General features: G+C 51.5%; 1 protein-coding gene across 1 annotated transcript in view; it reads right to left on the minus strand.

The window, feature by feature from the left end:
• Positions 1-385: 385 nt before the first annotated feature.
• LOC119105845 (prohormone-4) overlaps positions 386-17,983 on the minus strand; it is a 42,447-nt gene continuing 24,849 nt past the window's right edge. Inside the window, exons 3-4 of the mRNA XM_037229402.1 lie at positions 6,294-6,446; positions 386-694 (exon numbers count right to left, since the gene is read on the minus strand). Coding sequence (XP_037085297.1) covers positions 501-694; positions 6,294-6,446 — 347 coding nt within the window. The 3' untranslated portion in view covers positions 386-500. The remainder of the gene's footprint in view (positions 695-6,293; positions 6,447-17,983) is intronic.

Genomic DNA, 17,983 nt, shown 5'->3' on the forward strand with positions numbered 1-17,983 from the left:
GAAACTTAATGCCGCGAAACACTTGCTCACTGGGACGTACGGTCGCGGACCCACGCCGAGCGACCCTGCCGTCGGGTTCGCACGGCTCAGAGGCGAAACACAGCCCAGTCTGGGCGACAGGTCACAGCGGAGCAGAGGCAGGACGCCAGCGTGAGGGGCAGAGGGGCCAAGAGGGAGGGAAGGGGTCACGTCCCCTGGCTCGGGGCGCGACCCGATCCGCTGGCGGCCGTGACACCGGGTCAGGTGACGGTCAGAGCAGGCCTGGCGCGGCCGCCCGCGACGCGGCTGGTGGCTGCAGTGGGGCTGCTATCGAGGCGAGGCGAGCGCGGGCGGCGGCGAGCTGGCGGCGCAGGCCGTCAGCCGAGGCGGTCACAGCCGGCGGCTCGCCAGCTGACGGGCACGCCGGGCCGGTCGGCTCAGCGGGGTCTCCAGCTGGCCGGCCGGCCGGCCCCGGACAGCTCATAGGCGTACATAGTCAGCAGCTGGGCCCGCGAGCAGCATCAGTCCAGGAAGCCAGTCTTCACCAACTTGTCGAGGAAAAACTTGACGTCGCCAAGCTCGGAGTCCTTGATGCCGAGCGACTTCAGCATGCCCATGTCGCCGTTCTCAACGGCCATGAACACGGATCGTAGGTGCTCCACATCGTTAAACATCAAGTCCAGAGCCTTTCCGAAGTCTTCAATGGTCTGAGACTCTGAAATAGGAGGAACGTCTCAGCGACAAATAAAAACAGAACGGCGCTGTACAAGGGGTGACAACTAAAGTGATGAGCCTACACAACAGCCCCATATGTAAGACGAGAAGACGAGCAAGAACGTGCCCTGCCTGTTCTGGGCTCTTACAGAACCATGAGAGTATATCGGCCACTTTGGGGCAAAAATACATTACCGCTTGACCTGCATACAAAGTGGGACATTTCAGTCTGAAAATGCCGGTCGCTAACATAATACGCTCGTAGAACTGACTGGCAAAAATCTCACGGCTCTGAACCCGCTCTTGCTTTGTACACCAATCCGCCCCGACTTAAACCTCCGAACGTCGTTCAAATAAGTGTCTGCTGCGTGTGCGCTGGCCTGGCGAGTGCGGTGCAGTCCGCCACCGAGCCAGCGTGGACGGCCGGCCATCTGCCGCCTGCGCTAGCCTGGCGAGCGCGGTGCAGTCCGCCACGGAGCCGGCGTGGACGGCCGGCCATCTACCGCCTGCGCTAGCCTGGTGAGCGCGGTGCAGTCCGCCACCGAGCCAGCGTGGACGGCCGGCCATCTGCCGCCGCACATTCACGTCACGCTCATCACTCTCACATCCTCTATGTGCGCCCGCTCTCAGCCCAGCTCATCCCCATGATTGGCCGATGGGCCGCCGCCGCGTCCTGCGACCCGGGCGGCGCAATCGGCTCACGTGCGCCACTCGGCAGGTTGCGCGGCGACGCCAATCCCGGCGTCCATGCTGAACGGCACTCGATCCGGCGGCGGTCGCGGGAGGGGGGGGGGGGGGGGCGACCAACTGCCGGGGAGCGGACCGACTGTCAGGAGAGCGGACCGACTGTCAGGGGGAGCAGACCGACTGTTGGGGAGCTGACCGGCTGCCGAGGGGAGCACAACGGCTGTCGGGGAGCAGAGCGGCTGTGGAAGGAAGCGAAGCCGCTGCCCACTCATCGGGCCGGGGCGCAGTGTCGGTGCTCCGTGCTGCTGACGTCACAGACGATCACGAAAGTCGGCCAAGATGTGGGCCAGGCACACCGGGGTATTGTCAGCGGTGCTTGTTAAGGGCCCCATGTACTGGAGGGTCCTAGCGCGAGTGATGTATTAAAATTCTAAGAAGCTGGTCGTTGCTCTCAAATGGCAATGACTGTGTCCATACCATGCGCCAGGGCATAAGTACATCTGTGCCAACTGGTGAAACCCGGACGACCAATCCTCACAATAATGCCTGGCTTACGCGCATTTTGATCCCTCTTCCGCACTGATCTTCCACCGGCATGTGCGACATCGTCACGTTTCTATTGGGTCGGGTTAAGTTGGTAAAGTTTGACTCGTTCCTCTGAAGCCGGTTGGTGTAATGAAGTAATTTTTCCACACGAAAACGTGAAAACCGTGATAAGTGCCTATATTTGGTAGATTTGCTGGTGCTTTGCATTGTGCGGCAGGTTTCATTTAATGTGTCCTGCCACATGTGTATCTGATAGAGTTTTTCACCGATACAGGAAACATTTTGCCAGCCGTGAAATTGCCCTGTAGTGGTGAAAATCACTGCATGGGTCCGTTACTTTTTAGCCAGCCATTTGAAGTTTAGAGTTATCGATGGTTTCATGAAATTCCATTTGTCTTTATCCGAGCTTTGCATGCAGTTGTGGTGCTCAGGGCTCTGTTTTACTTGTTAGTGAAACCAAAATTGCCGATTTCTGCTCTATAGGTCGGCATCCATGTCAGAACACAAACTGGCGGCAAACATCCACGGGTTTGTTCCCAGCTTTACAACTTTCTGGTCACGAAAGGCGCCTTATTCCTGGCACGCCTCAACGAAGTCATCGTATAACCGTGCTCGTGGCAACAAACAAATATTAGCCTGCCTCACTGCGATCGATCCAATCGCTCAGCAGCATAGCCGTAATTGCCACGAGTCTCTATGGGCAACAGGCTTGTTGGATGGCGCATTGTCGTTGGGTATTGAGTTAGTGGATTCGATAATGAATTATCGTGTCTGTCATTACAGCCTGGTGCTACAAAAGAAAGTGGTGTTACGGGATTCGGTGACAAGAAGACTACCTGTGTGTTTAGGACAAGGCTTCTTCATATGTGTAAGCTCTATTCGTTCAAACATCTGATTTGGACGTCAAACCTCGCGTCCTGGCCCAAGAGCACCTGTAAAGTTACTGCGGGCCTGAAACCTGCCAGACGTTATGACCTCAGTCAGCCGACAGTCGTTGGGCGCTACCTGGTCCGCGCGGTGGTCGGTTGTCCGGGACAGAGTGGCACCATCGAGCCTCTTCAAAACTTTACGGGATTAGAAGCTGCCCTTCAGCTGGCGCTTACGCCATCTGACGTTAGCAGCAGCGGCGGTCGGCCGCCAAGACGCGCCGCCCCGGGGACACTCCTGCCGGGTATAGGCTGGCGGCGGCTGTCACGCCTGCCTGGGACGCCATGCCACGGCTCAGTTCGCTGAGACGGTCTTCGACGCTTCAATTCGCCGTCATTTCCCGACGGATGGGCCAGGTGTCGCCTCGCCGGCCTCTCGCCGTTTCCCCCGGGACGCCACCGCGACACCACGTCCGCGACCTCCGCCAGGCGCCGAGTGAAGTATTCGACCAGAGGCAGAGTTGACGGAGTGAGCTCTCCCATACGCGACAGGGTGGCCTGTGGTATCCAAGACCAAACGAGCTGTTTCATCTGTACCGGTGACCTGCCTCAGCAGCGACACCTGGGGCAAAGTGATCCGTTTCACTAGATGCGGAGTGAGCTATGTCGACCAAGGCAGAGCGAGCTGTTTCATCCGAGACAGAGACGTTGTTCTTTCGAGACAGGGGCACTGCTCAGTTGTGCATTAGAGACAATTATTTGTCTCATCCGAGATGGAAGCAGCCGTCTCACCCTAGGCAGGATGAGTTGATTCATCCGGGACAGAGTGAGCTAGCTGTCTTGCTCAAGACACAGTGAGCTCTTCAACCCGGGACAGAATAAGCTGCCTCACGCGAGTCACGTGAGCGTGAGCCGTCTCACCCGAGACAGAGAAAGCTGCAGCCCTTAAGACAAAGGCTTATCTCACGCTTTCAGATCGCTTATGATATGCTTCATGAAGACTCAAAGGAGCAAGCTACATCTTTTGGACGCATACGGTCAGATACCTGTGTACGCTGACATCACGCGGTACGAAGCCTAATGTGGGTTTCGTCTCTTCATTTTGGCTAAACATAGCTCAGAGCTTCCGTGGACGCAAGGTAGGCATGGTCATTACTCGTCAACCTGGCTTTTTAAGCTTGCAATCAAACAACATTGCCAATGAGTCGGCCATACGTAATCTGGTTGCAGTTGGTCCTTAGGCGTAAGAGTATGTAAATATACATTGAACGCTTTACTTACTTAGCCGTCCCGCCAGAGACGGTGCGAAACCTCATAACCAGCACAGTGCGCCGCTCCACCTGACATGAACAGACTCGCGTGTTACAATGTGTCCGCTCGACTGACTAAATGCTCTCTCTCTCTCTCTCTCTCTCTCTCTCTCTCTCTCCTCTCTTCTCTCTCTCTTCTCTTCTCTCTCTCTCTCTCTCTCTCTCTCTGCTCTCTCTCTTCTCTTCATCTCTCTCTCTCTCTCTCTCTCTCTCTCTCTCTCTCTCTCTCTCTCTCTCTCTCTCTCTCTCTCTCCTCTCTCCTCTCTCTCTCTATCTTCTCTCTCTCTCTCCTCTCTCTCTCTCTCTCTCCTCTCTCTCTCTCTCTCTCTCTCTCTTCTCTCTCTCTCTCTCTCTCTCTCTCTCTCTCCTCTTCTCTCTTCTCTCTCTCTCTCTCTCTCTCTCTCTCTCTTCCTCTCTCTCTCTCTCCTCTCTCTCTCTTCTCTCTCTCTCTCTCTCCTCTCTCTCTCTCTCTCTCTCCTCTCTCTCTCTCTCTCTCTCTCTCTCTCTCTCTCTCTCTCTCTCTCTCTCTCTCTCTCTCTCTCTCTCTCTCTCTCTCTCTCTCTCTCTCTCTCTCTCTCTCTCTCTCTCTCTCTCTCTCTCTCTCTCTCTCTCTCTCTCTCTCTCCCCTCCGTCTCTCTCCCCTCTTTCCCCCTCTCTCTTTCTCGCGTCAGTTAAACGTGCTGAATTAAAGTCGCCATCACAAGCCGTGTTTTCAGTGAAACCCAATGCAGGCATTTGGGCACTTCTGTTAGTTATGACTGACATGAGACCAGACATCGCATAACATTAAAACAGCGTCGTCATTGAGAACACGATATGTTTTTCACACACGTAAGTTAAAGAGCCACCTTGCGACGAAGTAAAGCACTTCAAGTTGATCAGCGCGTTCGCTATATTGGGAATTCTGACACGGCTAGGTCGCAGCGACTCTCACGTCGTCAAGCCGTTCTATGATACAGTTTGCCTTGGGAAGTATGCTAATCGAAAAGCAAAGTTGTGCGGTCTAGAGCAGTCTTTTGCGCTTCAAAGCATACCAACAGTTGTAAGTGAGCTTTTTCATCATATTTCAGGCTTGCCTCAACATCTTTGAATCTGGAGCATTCCATTCAATGTTCACACAACGCTTTGGCAAGCTATTTCTGTTGGCGTTGCGAACTGTTCGTCGGCCCTTTCTAAGGATCTCAGGATGTCTGGCACACACCCCTGCGCACTGCAAAATGTTCTACAAGTACAGGCTTCGAATTCACGACTTCCGATGAGTAGACCAAGATGTTGCCCCATACAATATGTAGAACGAATGGCTAGCTGTGCCTCAGGTTTGTCTCTGGTATCTTTGTGCAATTGTCTTACTGCGGGTGACCCATTGGGCTGATATCTGCGCCAGCCTGATGATATGGTTTGCATCATGTGCTACGTGCACAGCTTCCTTCACCTTTTGCATTTCACCACTAGGCTTCCAGCGGAGGATTCCAAGGGCAGCCCAACGTCACCACGACCAACCCCGAACCTCGGCCGAATCGCGCGGAATCGATGGGAAATAAGGTGGCTGCGAATTCGGGTAAGCGTGTGAGTGGGCCGCCAGGTTAGCCGGCGTGGCTTAGTCAGAATGTACCTGCGTTCGGAATATACCTCGGTTGTTTGCACGATTTGCACATTGCACGACAGAGAACCGAAGCGAAAGACAGTGGTGGTTACGTATATTTTTCTTTAGATTGCTCTGCACTGATGGATCTACTAGGTTTCTGTCACATAAAACCGCTCGGGTAGTCTTTGCGTTGGACTTCTCAGTGAGATAGCACATTTCGGCTGTGTCACCGGCACTGATTTCTGTGCGATGCTGCAAAATAGCGGTTAGAATCTTAAGCTACAAGATCGGATTTGTGGACTGACGCTCGTTGCAGCCGAACACTTTGGAGCTTTTGAACACACATGACTGTGCACCAAACCTCACAAGGTTCTTATCAGTACCGAGAAGCACGTGAGCACTTGACGACGGCCGGAGAAGTAGCCGATCAAAGCGTCTGTTAACGAGAGCAGCAAGCACGATTATTACAGCCTGGGTCACTATGTCAATCGTACGCTGGCGTTTTGGTCCAAGCATTCCGCAGCCTACGGATTCTTACCTTGGAGCTCTCCGCTGATGTGGATGGTTGTCGCACTATCGACCGCTGCTGAGCTCCAGGGTTCTCACCTGACAGAGCTACTGCCACAGCCTCCACGCCCCCCAGCGGCAGGAGTGTGTCGCGTGCTTTCGAGCCGAACAATTTCTCCAGGTAGTTCGGCCCGTGACTCGCCAGCAGTGACTTGAGGAAGCTGGCCGTCTCCTCTACCGGTGGTCGCCGCGCTGCAGCAAAGGACCAGCCTGTCACCCCAAAGTCACTGTTGCACGCCACTGCAACAACGCCGATTGCTGGCGGGTGTGTCGTCACATTACGGCGGCGGCTGACAGAGAGTACAGCGGGGTGCGCGTAGTTCGTCATGCATCGGTGCCCACTGCCGCATACCAGCGCTGAAGGCGGTAGCTCGGACGTGGGTGCGCCCCGTGTTCCCACGGGCGTCGGCTTCTGCACTTTTGCAGTGCATCGCGATGCAGACCTTCCTAATACGTATATTGAGTTTCAGAGCTAGAACCTTGGAAAGTCATGACGACGTAGCAAGTACAGGGATGATCAAGGGAAATAAGTATAGAGCTGACAGAAGAGAGTAGTTTGCCAGAAATGAAAACGCCATGGCCTGAGTGAATAGCTCGTGACGCACTTTCTCAGTCCCATCACAAGACTTTGGATCAAATGAAGTTTGTATGCATCGATGTGCCAACCCGTTGTAAGTAAATGGCCTTGCACACGTTGATGGTAAGCATTCGAAGAAATGAATGAGCTGCAGCGCGACCACTGAAAGACTTATGCTTAATATGAATTCGGTTGCAACGCATGAAGAGAGGGGACGGTTAAATTATCAGAAAAGCCGATATCGGCTCACCTTTTGGTAAAGGCGGAACCAAGGTGTACATTTCAGTGGTGAAAATAGAAGACAAGTTTGCCGTTGGTATGATTAGCAGTCCCAGTACAGCTATGCGCCGTAAATGAAACATGCACTCATGCGGGGTATACGAACAGGAGTCATATGCGTATCTTGTTTTCGAACGGGGGGGGCCTTCTCTGGCGCCAACGTGCTTGAAGGGGGAGTTCACCTTTGAGGCATGTTTCAAAAAAACATTCTCTAGTAAAACCTCATGACCAGTTTATCTAACAAAAGCACTGCGTGGCGTCCATGCAGTACCGTCAATACACAAAAATGATATCAATTTCAGTTATTTTCGAATTATCAAATTAGTCCCGATTACCCAATCAGCGCTTTGTATCAAAACCAGTTTCCCTGCTTTCGCGACCACTGTCGTCATGACAACCCCCGTGGCACATCCACCGGTGCGAACAAAAGAATGTTTGTGATTGACCCAGCGGGCGGCAAGGGCCTGTTACCTAGAAGCGCATCGTTTAACATTGGAACCAGTGCATAACTCTGGACCATGTGATGCTTCCATTCCAAAAGCCAAAGCGCGATTCGAAAAGAACCAGGGGAAAATAGCTTCATTTTGTCTTAACATTAGTTCAAGCTTTCGAAGCATTTATAACACTAATACTTTGACGAATTGGTGCGTTGCAAACATCCAAGAGCACAAACATTGGAAAGCAAGACAAATGAAAGGTGTCAATCTCAGGGTGGTAAGCAGGGAGTCCAATAAGATTTTTCTCGCAGGAGCGGCTACTTGAAATCAAATTTTCAGCTATACAGAACGTTTTCGAGAAGGCTGGTGCTTCTGATCAAATCGTGCGCGTCTCATCTAGCAATAAGGGGAATGTGCAAAAAGGTGGCATGCTCCCTTCAAGGAGGTCGCAGCAGTCAGCATGGAAGTCATGCAGTAAAACTTATGACGACATGGCCAGCGACCCCGTGCCGCAGTCAAGAAGGTGGGGTCACGGGATGGACGCCCTCGCTACAAAAATCAGGATGTATACATAATTTCTATGAATAAATATGAACTATCATGTATCAGCGTTGTCCAGGACAAAATTAGCCTTGAAATGTAATGTAAAAAAATGTAGCCTTTCTTGCAAAAAAGTGAAATATTCCCCAAGCATCTGCATCAACAAAGATATCCCCCACGCTTCCAGGCATGGTGCTGAATGGCAGGCGTCACCAAGCACATTGTCGTAGGTGTTCCTTAACCTCGGACGTGGCTTGTGAGAAATATGGAATATGGATACAATGGATAATATGGATACAAAAAATAGATAGATTACTTCATTAATAAACAAATCTTAATTAATCAATGAAATCCCGAATTTTGAAAGAACCAGAACCTGCACTGAAGCACTTTAAGCTGAGGGAATACAACGGTCATGAGTTTGGGGGAGGCCGGGAAAAGGAGCAAGTCCCAATACTATCCGACGGCACACAGGGATTCTCGGCCGATACCGGCGCACTAAGCTGGTTGCCCAGTGGCAGTATTTTAGTTATGCTTGCTCTCTTCCCCTCCTGTTTGCAAAACCCTTCACACATCCTTGTCTGGACCCTATTAAGATATTTTTACTTATCCCGTTTTTTGCGATGAGTAATGTGTAGACGATGGCCGAACGGGTGTGGCGAGCAACTCACCCGGCCCTCTGATCAAAACGGGTGCGGCGAGCAACTCACCCGGCCCTCTGATCAAAACGGGTGTGGCGAGCAACTCACCTGGCCCTCTGATCAAAACGGGTGTGGCGAGCAACTCACCCGGCCCTCTGATCAAAACGAAAATGCATCTTCTGTGTAGGACGTTGTCGAGCAAATGCACATACAAACTCTCGAACTCTGCAAACCGTCAGATTCATCGCCGATCCTACGGTGACGTCCGTTCCGACTGGCCTTAATTTAGCCGGGTTGCTGGGGACAAAGACGTGGTGCAGTACCTGAGCCGGGTTGCTGATGGAAGAGACGTGGAAGTACCTTAGCCCGGCTCCTGATGGGAGAGACGTGGAGCAGTACCTGAGCCGGGCTCCTGATGGAAGAGACGTGGAGCAGTACCTGAGCCGAGCTGGGGATAGAGAAAGGTGGAGCAGTACCCGAGCCGGGCAGCTGATGGAGGGGGCGTGGAGCGGTACCTGAGCCTGGCTCCTGATGGAAGAGACGTGGAGCAGTACTTGAGCTGGGCTTCTGACGGGAGAGACGTGTAGCAGCACCTGAGCCGGGCTGATGAAAGAGACGTGGAGCAGGACTCGAGCCTAGCTCCTGATGAAAATGGCGTGGAGCAGGACCTGGGCCGGGCTTTTCAAGGAAGGGGCGTGGAGCATAACCTGAGCCGGGCTGCTGACGGTGCGAGGCCGGTATCGGTTGGCGCGGTCGGCACGGGGCACGGACCTCGTCAGCCAGCGCCATGAGGGCAAGGCTGTGAAGAGCGTCGCTGCACGCAGAGCCAGCAGCGATCTCATCCAGACCGGAGCACCCATGCGCTTCACCGATCGCAGGCTCTGCCACCGTGTCAGGCTCAGTCCTCTTCCCGTCAGCACGGCTTCTTGTGCCGTACTGTCGAGAGCGTGCCGCTGCTTTGACTTCCACTTGGAGAGCCCCGCCCGTGCACTACATACCGCCGCGTGGGCTGGTCGTGAGTGTCCCTGGCCACACAAGGTGATCGTTTTCGGCGGATCGAGCCGGCGGCCGATGGCGACGAGCGAGACAGCCGCGAATCGGCCCGTCTCTGGAGTAACTTCACAGCTCTGTCCAGATCTCCTGACCTCCGGGGCCCAGGTGACCGCTGTGAGCGTAGTCCCAGCTCCTGACAATGGACTCGGTGTTCGTTGATGTCTGTCGTGGGACGTGCTCGGACCTCGCGGAGTGGCAGATGGGTTGCCGCCATCGCTTCTGCACGAGCATGCTGGCGTTGGGGACCGTTGGTTTGGGGATTCCCAACAACCGAAAATTACTTATGCACCCGTGCTCGCCATCGCTCGCGCCACCCATGAAAACCTTGTGGTGGGTGAGACGGTGTCTGAGTGGAGGCGTGGAGCAGGACCTGACCGCGTTCCGTAACGTATGTGTGAAAAACGTCACAGGCCGCCGAGCACATGCCACTTTAATGTGATTGCGAGCGTAGTTTGTTCAGTGCATTTGCGAGGAACATTATTCACATATATAAGTCAGCAGTAATAGCCTTATCCCTCGAAGAAAAACCAGGATAATGGAGATATAGGCACTATATCTTCATTCTCCTGATCCCGGCATCAAGCCGGCCCTGGTCCTGCTTGATGCCTGGACTTTGGGAAACACATGGTTGACTAGGGCTGGGTTGTATAGGAACCCGGCCCAGGTCCCGCTCCACGTCTCCCCCATCAGCAGCCTGGTTCAGGTACTGCTCCACGTCTCTCCTGTCCGCAGCCCGGCTCAGGTACTGCTCCACGTCTCTTCCATCCGGAGCCCGGCCCAGGTACTGCTCCACGTCTGTCCCATCAGGAGCCCGGCCCAGGTACTGCTCCACGTCTATTTCATCCGGAGCCCGGTCCAGGTCCCGCTCCACGTCTCTTCCATCCGGAGCCCGGCCCAGGTCCTGCTCCACGTCTCTTCCATCCGGAGCCCGGCCCAGGTCCTGCTCCACGTCTATTTCATCCGGAGCCCGGTCCAGGTCCCGCTCCACGTCTCTTCCACCAGCAGCCCGGCTCAGGTACTGTTCCACGTCTCTTCCTTCCGGGGCCCGGCTCAGGTACTGCTCTACGTCTCTTCCATCTGGAGCCCGGGCCAGGTCCTGCTCCACGTCTCTCCCATCAGCAGCCCGGGCCAGGTCCTGCTCCACGTCTCCTTCATCAGCAGCCCGGCTCAGGTACTATATCTCCATTCTTCTGGTTTTCTTCGAGGAATAAGGCTAATACTTGTATACGAGGAATAAGTCCGTCCTGGCGGCTTAGTTGGTTAGAGCGCTTGCCTTCCGATCCACCCACCCGTGGCGGGGTGGGTTTGAGTCGCTTTAGGGCGCTCGCTATTTGCCCTTGACAGGTATGGCCTGCGGCCGGTGGCAGCGGTCGCGTTAAAGGTCAGTTGACGTCAGAGGGCAGGACGGACCGTGCCGAGCATTGCGGCACGTTAAGCTTTCGCCACCAAATTCTGCCGTTGACATGGGATTGCGCGATCGGATGGTAGGGGTCAGGGCTCACACAACAAGCACTGCTTAGCGTGAGCTCTGATCCCGGAAATCCATCCATTCAAAATGTTCGGATCAAATCTTGAAAAAAAATACTCCTGTCTTGTGCATGATTGGGAGCGTTTTTCAGCTCCGTGTTTATGCGATGATTGACATTTATCAGTTTTTCTATTCTCCGATATATTTGCAACTACGACTGTAGTGATGCCATGAAACATACTTCCAGAACTAACCAGTGCAAGAGTCGTATGCTCATTGGCGACTGTAAAATGTAGTTTGAGCTGTGTCGTGCCTGATCGGTTCGGGATTAAATGACACTCGAACTGTAAGAACGGTAATCAAGCGTGTGTTTTCAGCGTCCAAACAGCTGTTCGACTGTTTGGCTCAGTCGGCTTAACGCTATATGAAGCCCCAGCGGAATGGCTACTGAGCTCACCGGGAAGCCATTGCCCTAGATCCCGCGCTCGCTCATCCCGCCGAGCAGATTCGTCAAAAAGGTGCGGTCAGGATTGTTTGATGCCAGGATTGGGAACAAGGTGAGGAGCAACGGCCAATCCGTTGACCGACATCAACCCTGGTTTCACGAGCTGCACCGGTCTCATCGATTGGTGACAAGAGTTGAAAGGTGACACAAGGCGACAAGAGACTGTGACAAGAGTTGCCACCATGCGTCACTGGGCGTGACATAGCTGTAGACTGCAGGCGACGCGCTGCTTCCGCACCCATTGTAAAGAGGTCGTAGTGCGAAGAGTGCAGCTTGTCACGCATGCGACTTCTGTAAAGGTGGGGCGGGGTGGGAACATGCGCGTCTTCGAGCCTAAGCAGGATTTCGTTTCATAATGATTTGATGTCATTCTCAGGCGCACGCAATGTTATCTTTTGTCCTTATTAATGTTACTGACGTTGTGTTGCCCGAATCTTTTTGATGTCACCTTTAGCCTAGGTGTGAGAGGCCTTCTGAACTGTAAATGCTTTTAAACTGGACGACTGCTTCATTTTCAATACGTTCGCCCTCAGGAAAGAGTCGGTTGGAGTTTATGTGGGCACACCACGACTGCTAGGCCGGCCTGCGGAGACCACCTAGTCGTTCATTTAGTTTACGCAAGGTTGGCTCAAAACTAGCTCAGCTGCTTTTCTAGCAGACCTTGTCTACCCATTTAGGTAGATCGCCAGCCGGCTTTTTTACACCTGGCTTCGTTTTAGGAAGACTGAGACATGTACCAGTGAGTAGGCTTTTGATTCGCATTTGTTACAGGGGCAGAGCAAACCGATGCTGAGGCGCGTGGCTCTCCCCCAGCCACTTTCAACCGTTTATTCACGTTAGCCTGCTGGAATTCGTTTCAGCGCCGATAGGACGAATATGCTGGCCTCAGCAAACGGAAAACTGTATTTGTTATTTCGTTTACCACTCCGCTCTGAAGATATGGAAATGCGAGTAGGTATCTTAAAATCTGTGCTGAAAGTGTGGAGACGCAGTCTGATTATTCATGATTAGGCCACACAAGTTATCTCCGGTCACACAGCATACAAAAAGCCTGAAAGTGATCTTTGAAAAATTGGAACAGATCTTTATGCTTAAGACTTTGACTTTAAAATAGGATACGCCATCATCCAAATTTATGCTAAGGATTTCATTAAAGCATTGTGGAAATTTGCAGTGACGAAACACGCAATAATATCATCTTTTTTGAGCGGCAGTTTTTTCACGACCCAGGCACGTGTTGCTCTACGGCCATTTGATCTTGCTGCAACAACTGCCTGGGGCATTCATCCATCACTGTGCCGACGGCCAAGCGGTGCTAAAGCGGAACCGCACCCGCCTTTATGTCCAAACCTCGCCACAGGGTGGTTAAATAAGAGTGGCAGTAAAAGCATGTGGCCCGGTTCCACACATCACCGGTACAGCTCGGCCGGGACCCTTTTGTCGGAGCCGGGGTGGCAACCACTGCTATTTTGATTTAATAAAGCTACATTGGCCTGCATCAGTATGCTAGCTGCACAGGTACGATACCCTTCTGAAATATTTCTATCAATTCAGAGTGAAGTTGGCAATGAAGTCCAGCTGGTAAGATTGCACTTCTGCTGCCCTGAGTACCAGTGACGTCACGGGACCGTTCATAGGTCGATTGTTTCCGGTAGCACATCGCGTCACGCATCTCTCAAATACCCCATCTGCTATTCATTTCCATAAGGAAGCAGCCGTCGTTACTGGACCGCTGTAATCTATTCAGAAATGTATCTACACAGTGGATCACAGGAACACCGGCTGGGCGTGAGCGTTTCCACCCGAGGACGGCGTAACCGCGGACCAAGCTTGCGTTTGGTGATCGAGAGTTCGGACTGCTTTCTTGAAAGACCTTTGCCCTGAACATTCACCGTGTGCCGCGAGTAATGTACATCGCATAAGGGGCGGAAGGGGTAAGGCACTTGTTAGCGCAGGAAAATAGAAGGGCCAGTTGATACTGATGATGCTCATTGTTATGGTATTACCAGCCATACAAGCTTCCTAACAAAGCGCGTTTTGTTTTCGTTTTCGTTTCGCAGCCTCCCTTGTGCTGGACGCGTGGCCTCCCGCGTGTTGGTCACGCGGAAGCCCGATTGAGCGGCACACTACCACTGTGTTATGATTTAGAATATGAGCGTCACTTCATATACTTTCGTGTGAGCCTGAGACTCCCCAGTGCCGATTTGACGTCCTCCCCCTTCCGATGCTCCACTGAGCCCCCTCATTGCATGTGAGCAGAGAATATTGGACTGAAGAAAAACACAATATATCTTAACCATTGGTACACTAGGTACCAATGTACATCAATCTTAACATATTGATCACTCTGTGTAACATAGTTTTCTCTATGTGTGTTACGCCTTCTTGACATGTTAGGCCAGTCCGCAAGTGTCTGGCAAGCTTTTCTTACGATAACGTCTAACGTGGGATCTGACGGCAATATGCGGTGGAGCCTTCTCAAGTAGAGGGTGCACGTTGACCCATGTTTCCCTTAACAGTGGCAAGTGTATCTGTCGCCTAATCGTGATTCGTGGTGTTCAGCTTCCAATGCAATGACAAAACACGATTGGCGACCGCAGCACTCAGTGCCACAGCATAGGTAGTAATTTGTAGCATGAATCATGAGTGTCATATCCATAAAGTCAGAGCCAGCAGCAGATCCAGGGAGGGACAATGGCACGAATCCATGCCCCGAAGAGTCTCATGGGTTGCCTTTGGAGAATCCATGCCCTGAATAGGTCCATACCCAGCTGAACAGAAGTAGCGTATTCACCCGAATTGAAATAAATATTGGGCGTCTTTGTATCCCAAGGCGTCAAAGAACAGTCGCAAGCAAGGCGTACCCACGAGCGTACAAACATAATTAACCGCTAATTGAGATGGTAGTGATTGGGGTGATTTAAGGCTCATTACTCTGGCCAGAAGCTGCGGGTCAATCCGATTGCTAAGGAGCCTTCCACGTTGCCCTTGATCTATTTGCATTTTCTCCTGATGGTCCGACCCTGCTGTCGGGACCATATGTGCTAGCACGCTGAGGCACTCTTGTCCAGGGGTCAAAAAGTGTCTACTCGCCCACGAGCTTGGGAGACTCGTATGAGCGCGTGCCCATTCTGAAAATTAAATGAAACGCTTCAACCTTTTAAAGTTCTAACATATGCTTTCACGAAATGTTGATTGCGTTGAAATTGCACACATAACAGCACTGAAAGAGGAAAATATGTGTCACCGTCCTAGAACTCTCAGCACTGCGGTGCGAGGAGAGTTTGTTGACACTTTGTAGGCACATTCCACGGTCCCCTAATCTAATTAAGGGTTCTTTTAGTTCAGTTTTCGGTACGCTCGCCTTTCTTATTGTGCTTTGTCCCGAGCATAAAAAGTGGCCGCTTGCTGAAGACGTAAACACATCATAGCGCCCCTATATCAGGTCATGTAACCGCCAGACTGAGTTATCACTTCAGCTTGGCTTATTGCCAGAGTCAAACAAGCAGTCAGGTTAATAAAAAGGCTGAAACTATAATTTCAATGAAAAAATAGGGTGTATCGTCGTTATGGTAATTAAAAACTAATGGCGTCCTTATCATCTTTGCGCATATCTTTGTTCTAGTCAGAGTGGCGTGGTTTATCTTTAACTGCACCATTACGGCACTGAACGTTGTCAGTCATCTAGGCTGTATTCGCAGCGTACCAAGAATGTTATATTATATGTGACATCACGTAGAAGTTTGCCGGACGTATCCGCAGCGCAACTCGTTTCCTGTTTACATCTCCGTAGCTGTCGCGACAAAAAAAACACGCAAAAAAGCATGCAAAACACCATGTTTTCGTTTGCGGGTATTATGAGTACTCCTTATAATGGAAACTGCAAGTTATGCTCCTTGTCACGCCTAACACATCTTTTTATCGCTCGTAGTCTGCCCTGGACACACCAATTAACTTCTCTATGTTTTAATATGTTACGCCATCTCTATCTACTTCCGATCGGGTCGGCGAAAAAAAATTCGCGTGTCCGGCAAAGATTCCACGTGACGTCGGGTTGAATTTTCGTCGTCCGGGTCGCTGCGGAGACCAAACGGCGCAAAATCTTAGAAATATGACGTCATGATTTACGTCGACGGCATGGATTCTTTGCTGTCCAAATCGCTGCGAATATACCCTGGGTTTGTGTGCCGGTATGTGCTTCCCAGAGGGCTAGTGCAGAGCAGTTAAGTATTGGTAAATTTGAATATAGCATTGTGAGGGTGTACTTCGCCAGAGGTTAGTTGTCTACTTCATATCGAGGCGCATTGGTATGTGAACACGAGGAGTGCGAGTTAAATGGCAGGGATCAAAATCTTAAAAGCGTTACGAAGGCTTAGCATGTCGGTCTGCTTGTTCGGCGGAGAAAAAATACGGTTTTGCCGTTGGAGGCCAGTTCAAGTATTCTCAGATCAGGCAAATCAATTTTGCATAGATGTATGCCTAACAATACGTGTGGTGTGTGTGTGGCTGTGAACGGGGTATGCAGCTGAATATGTATAATGCTGAACATCTGTTCTTTCGTTATGTGAAGATGTTCACTTCGCCGCAATGCACGCCTGATAGAATGTCAACATTGGGCTTCAGTTTGGGACAGCATCATTGTGAAATTCTTGCATTTTATGTTTGAAAAAGGCACTGAAAATAAGACGGATTTAACAATAAGTTGCTGGGAAAGCACCTGAGCAAAATTTCATATCGGGATTAATGCAGGCAACTCTTCAGGATAAACACGGTATACGAAGACAAAGTTTTCGAAGGTAAGTAAAATTTCCAATTTTAAAGTACACCCGTCTGACAGGCAGTGCCACAAATGAAGCAAGAGAGCGCTGCTTCTGTGAGGCAAGATCCAGGCTAGGTGGTACACCCCATTGACATCTTCGCCAATTGCCATGCTTTGTCAGTTTGGAAAAGTTGATACCAGAAACCTAGAGCTGTTTCAAATAACTGTGACTTTCAGCATGTGCCTGATATGCTCAAATGTGAGTGTTTCAAATGTCTTGAAAGTGAAATGAAGGTGCCAATTTCACGAGTACTTTTGTGTCCAAGCTATGGGAAATTTTGCGGATGTGCTGTTACGGCATTATCTGCTAAAATGCCGGGACACTCTTGATCGATTAAGCCCTGCAGGGATTCTTCCCACCCGCTCGAAACACTCTATAAGCTTTCGCCGGGGCCTGATATGTTAACCTTCCAAGGTGCTGTCGGTTCCTCAGAGGTCCTTAACATTGGTATCGGGTTCTTTCCATTTACTCGAACGGCCCGGCGCTGTTGCTGGGGGCCATAAGCCAGCGTATTAAGGCCTTAGATGCTCAGGGGCCCCCTGCATTGATCTCTAGGAGTATTTCCTCTTGATCTTAATTGCAGAGGACCCTTCACTCTCATAGGAGCCCGCTCTGTTAACCTGTTCGAGCACTCTTGATCGCACAGGAGGCCCAGAATAATAGTCTTGGGCACTTTATATTTGCTCAGGGGAGCCTTAGCTGTTTCCGGGGGTCCTATACGTCCATCTGCCAAGGCAATCTCAATCACTCAAGGCCATTAATTCATGTACAATGGTTTTGGGCTGTTCCCGTTTGCTTAAATGGCACTGCGTTCTGCCTGGGGCCTTATATGTTAATCTGCCGGAGTACTCTCGATCCATATTGGTTTTGGCCCATCACATTGGTCTTGGGTCCTTCTCATCTGGTCGGAGAACCCTACGCTTTTGACGAGAGGCTCTTTGTTGGCTTGCCGCGGCATCCTCGGTCGCTTGATCGCTCAGTTGCCGCCGCAAACAATGTTTAAATTCCCATTTTATCGGAGCCTACGCCGCCTAATTGGCCTAAGCCATTGACGGGGGTCAAAATATTAATCGGCCGGGGCGCTCTTCATGGCTCTGGGGCCCTCCACATTGGCTGTAAGCTCTTCGATTAGTTCAGAAGGATCTTGCTCTGTTGCCGAGAGCCCTACATGTACTTGTGAGCACCAGGGCGCTTCGCCTGCTCACGTGTACAGGCCTGGCTAAATTACTTCATGTACATAAATCCGAGTTGTACAAGATGACGATTTTCCTTGGCACCTTAGCCTGAGAGCAGCATTCGTATATGCACTGAATATAATTTTACGCGCCGTCGACGTCCTATTTGTAATTTCGTCGGTTATTGCATTTATGACACTTAGCACGCTTGTGCATTTTGTTCGTAACAAATTT

Source organism: Pollicipes pollicipes, unplaced genomic scaffold, assembly GCF_011947565.3.
Source record: "Pollicipes pollicipes isolate AB1234 unplaced genomic scaffold, Ppol_2.1 Scaffold_2555;HRSCAF=2994_pilon_pilon_pilon, whole genome shotgun sequence".
NCBI lineage: Eukaryota > Metazoa > Arthropoda > Thecostraca > Pollicipedomorpha > Pollicipedidae > Pollicipes > Pollicipes pollicipes.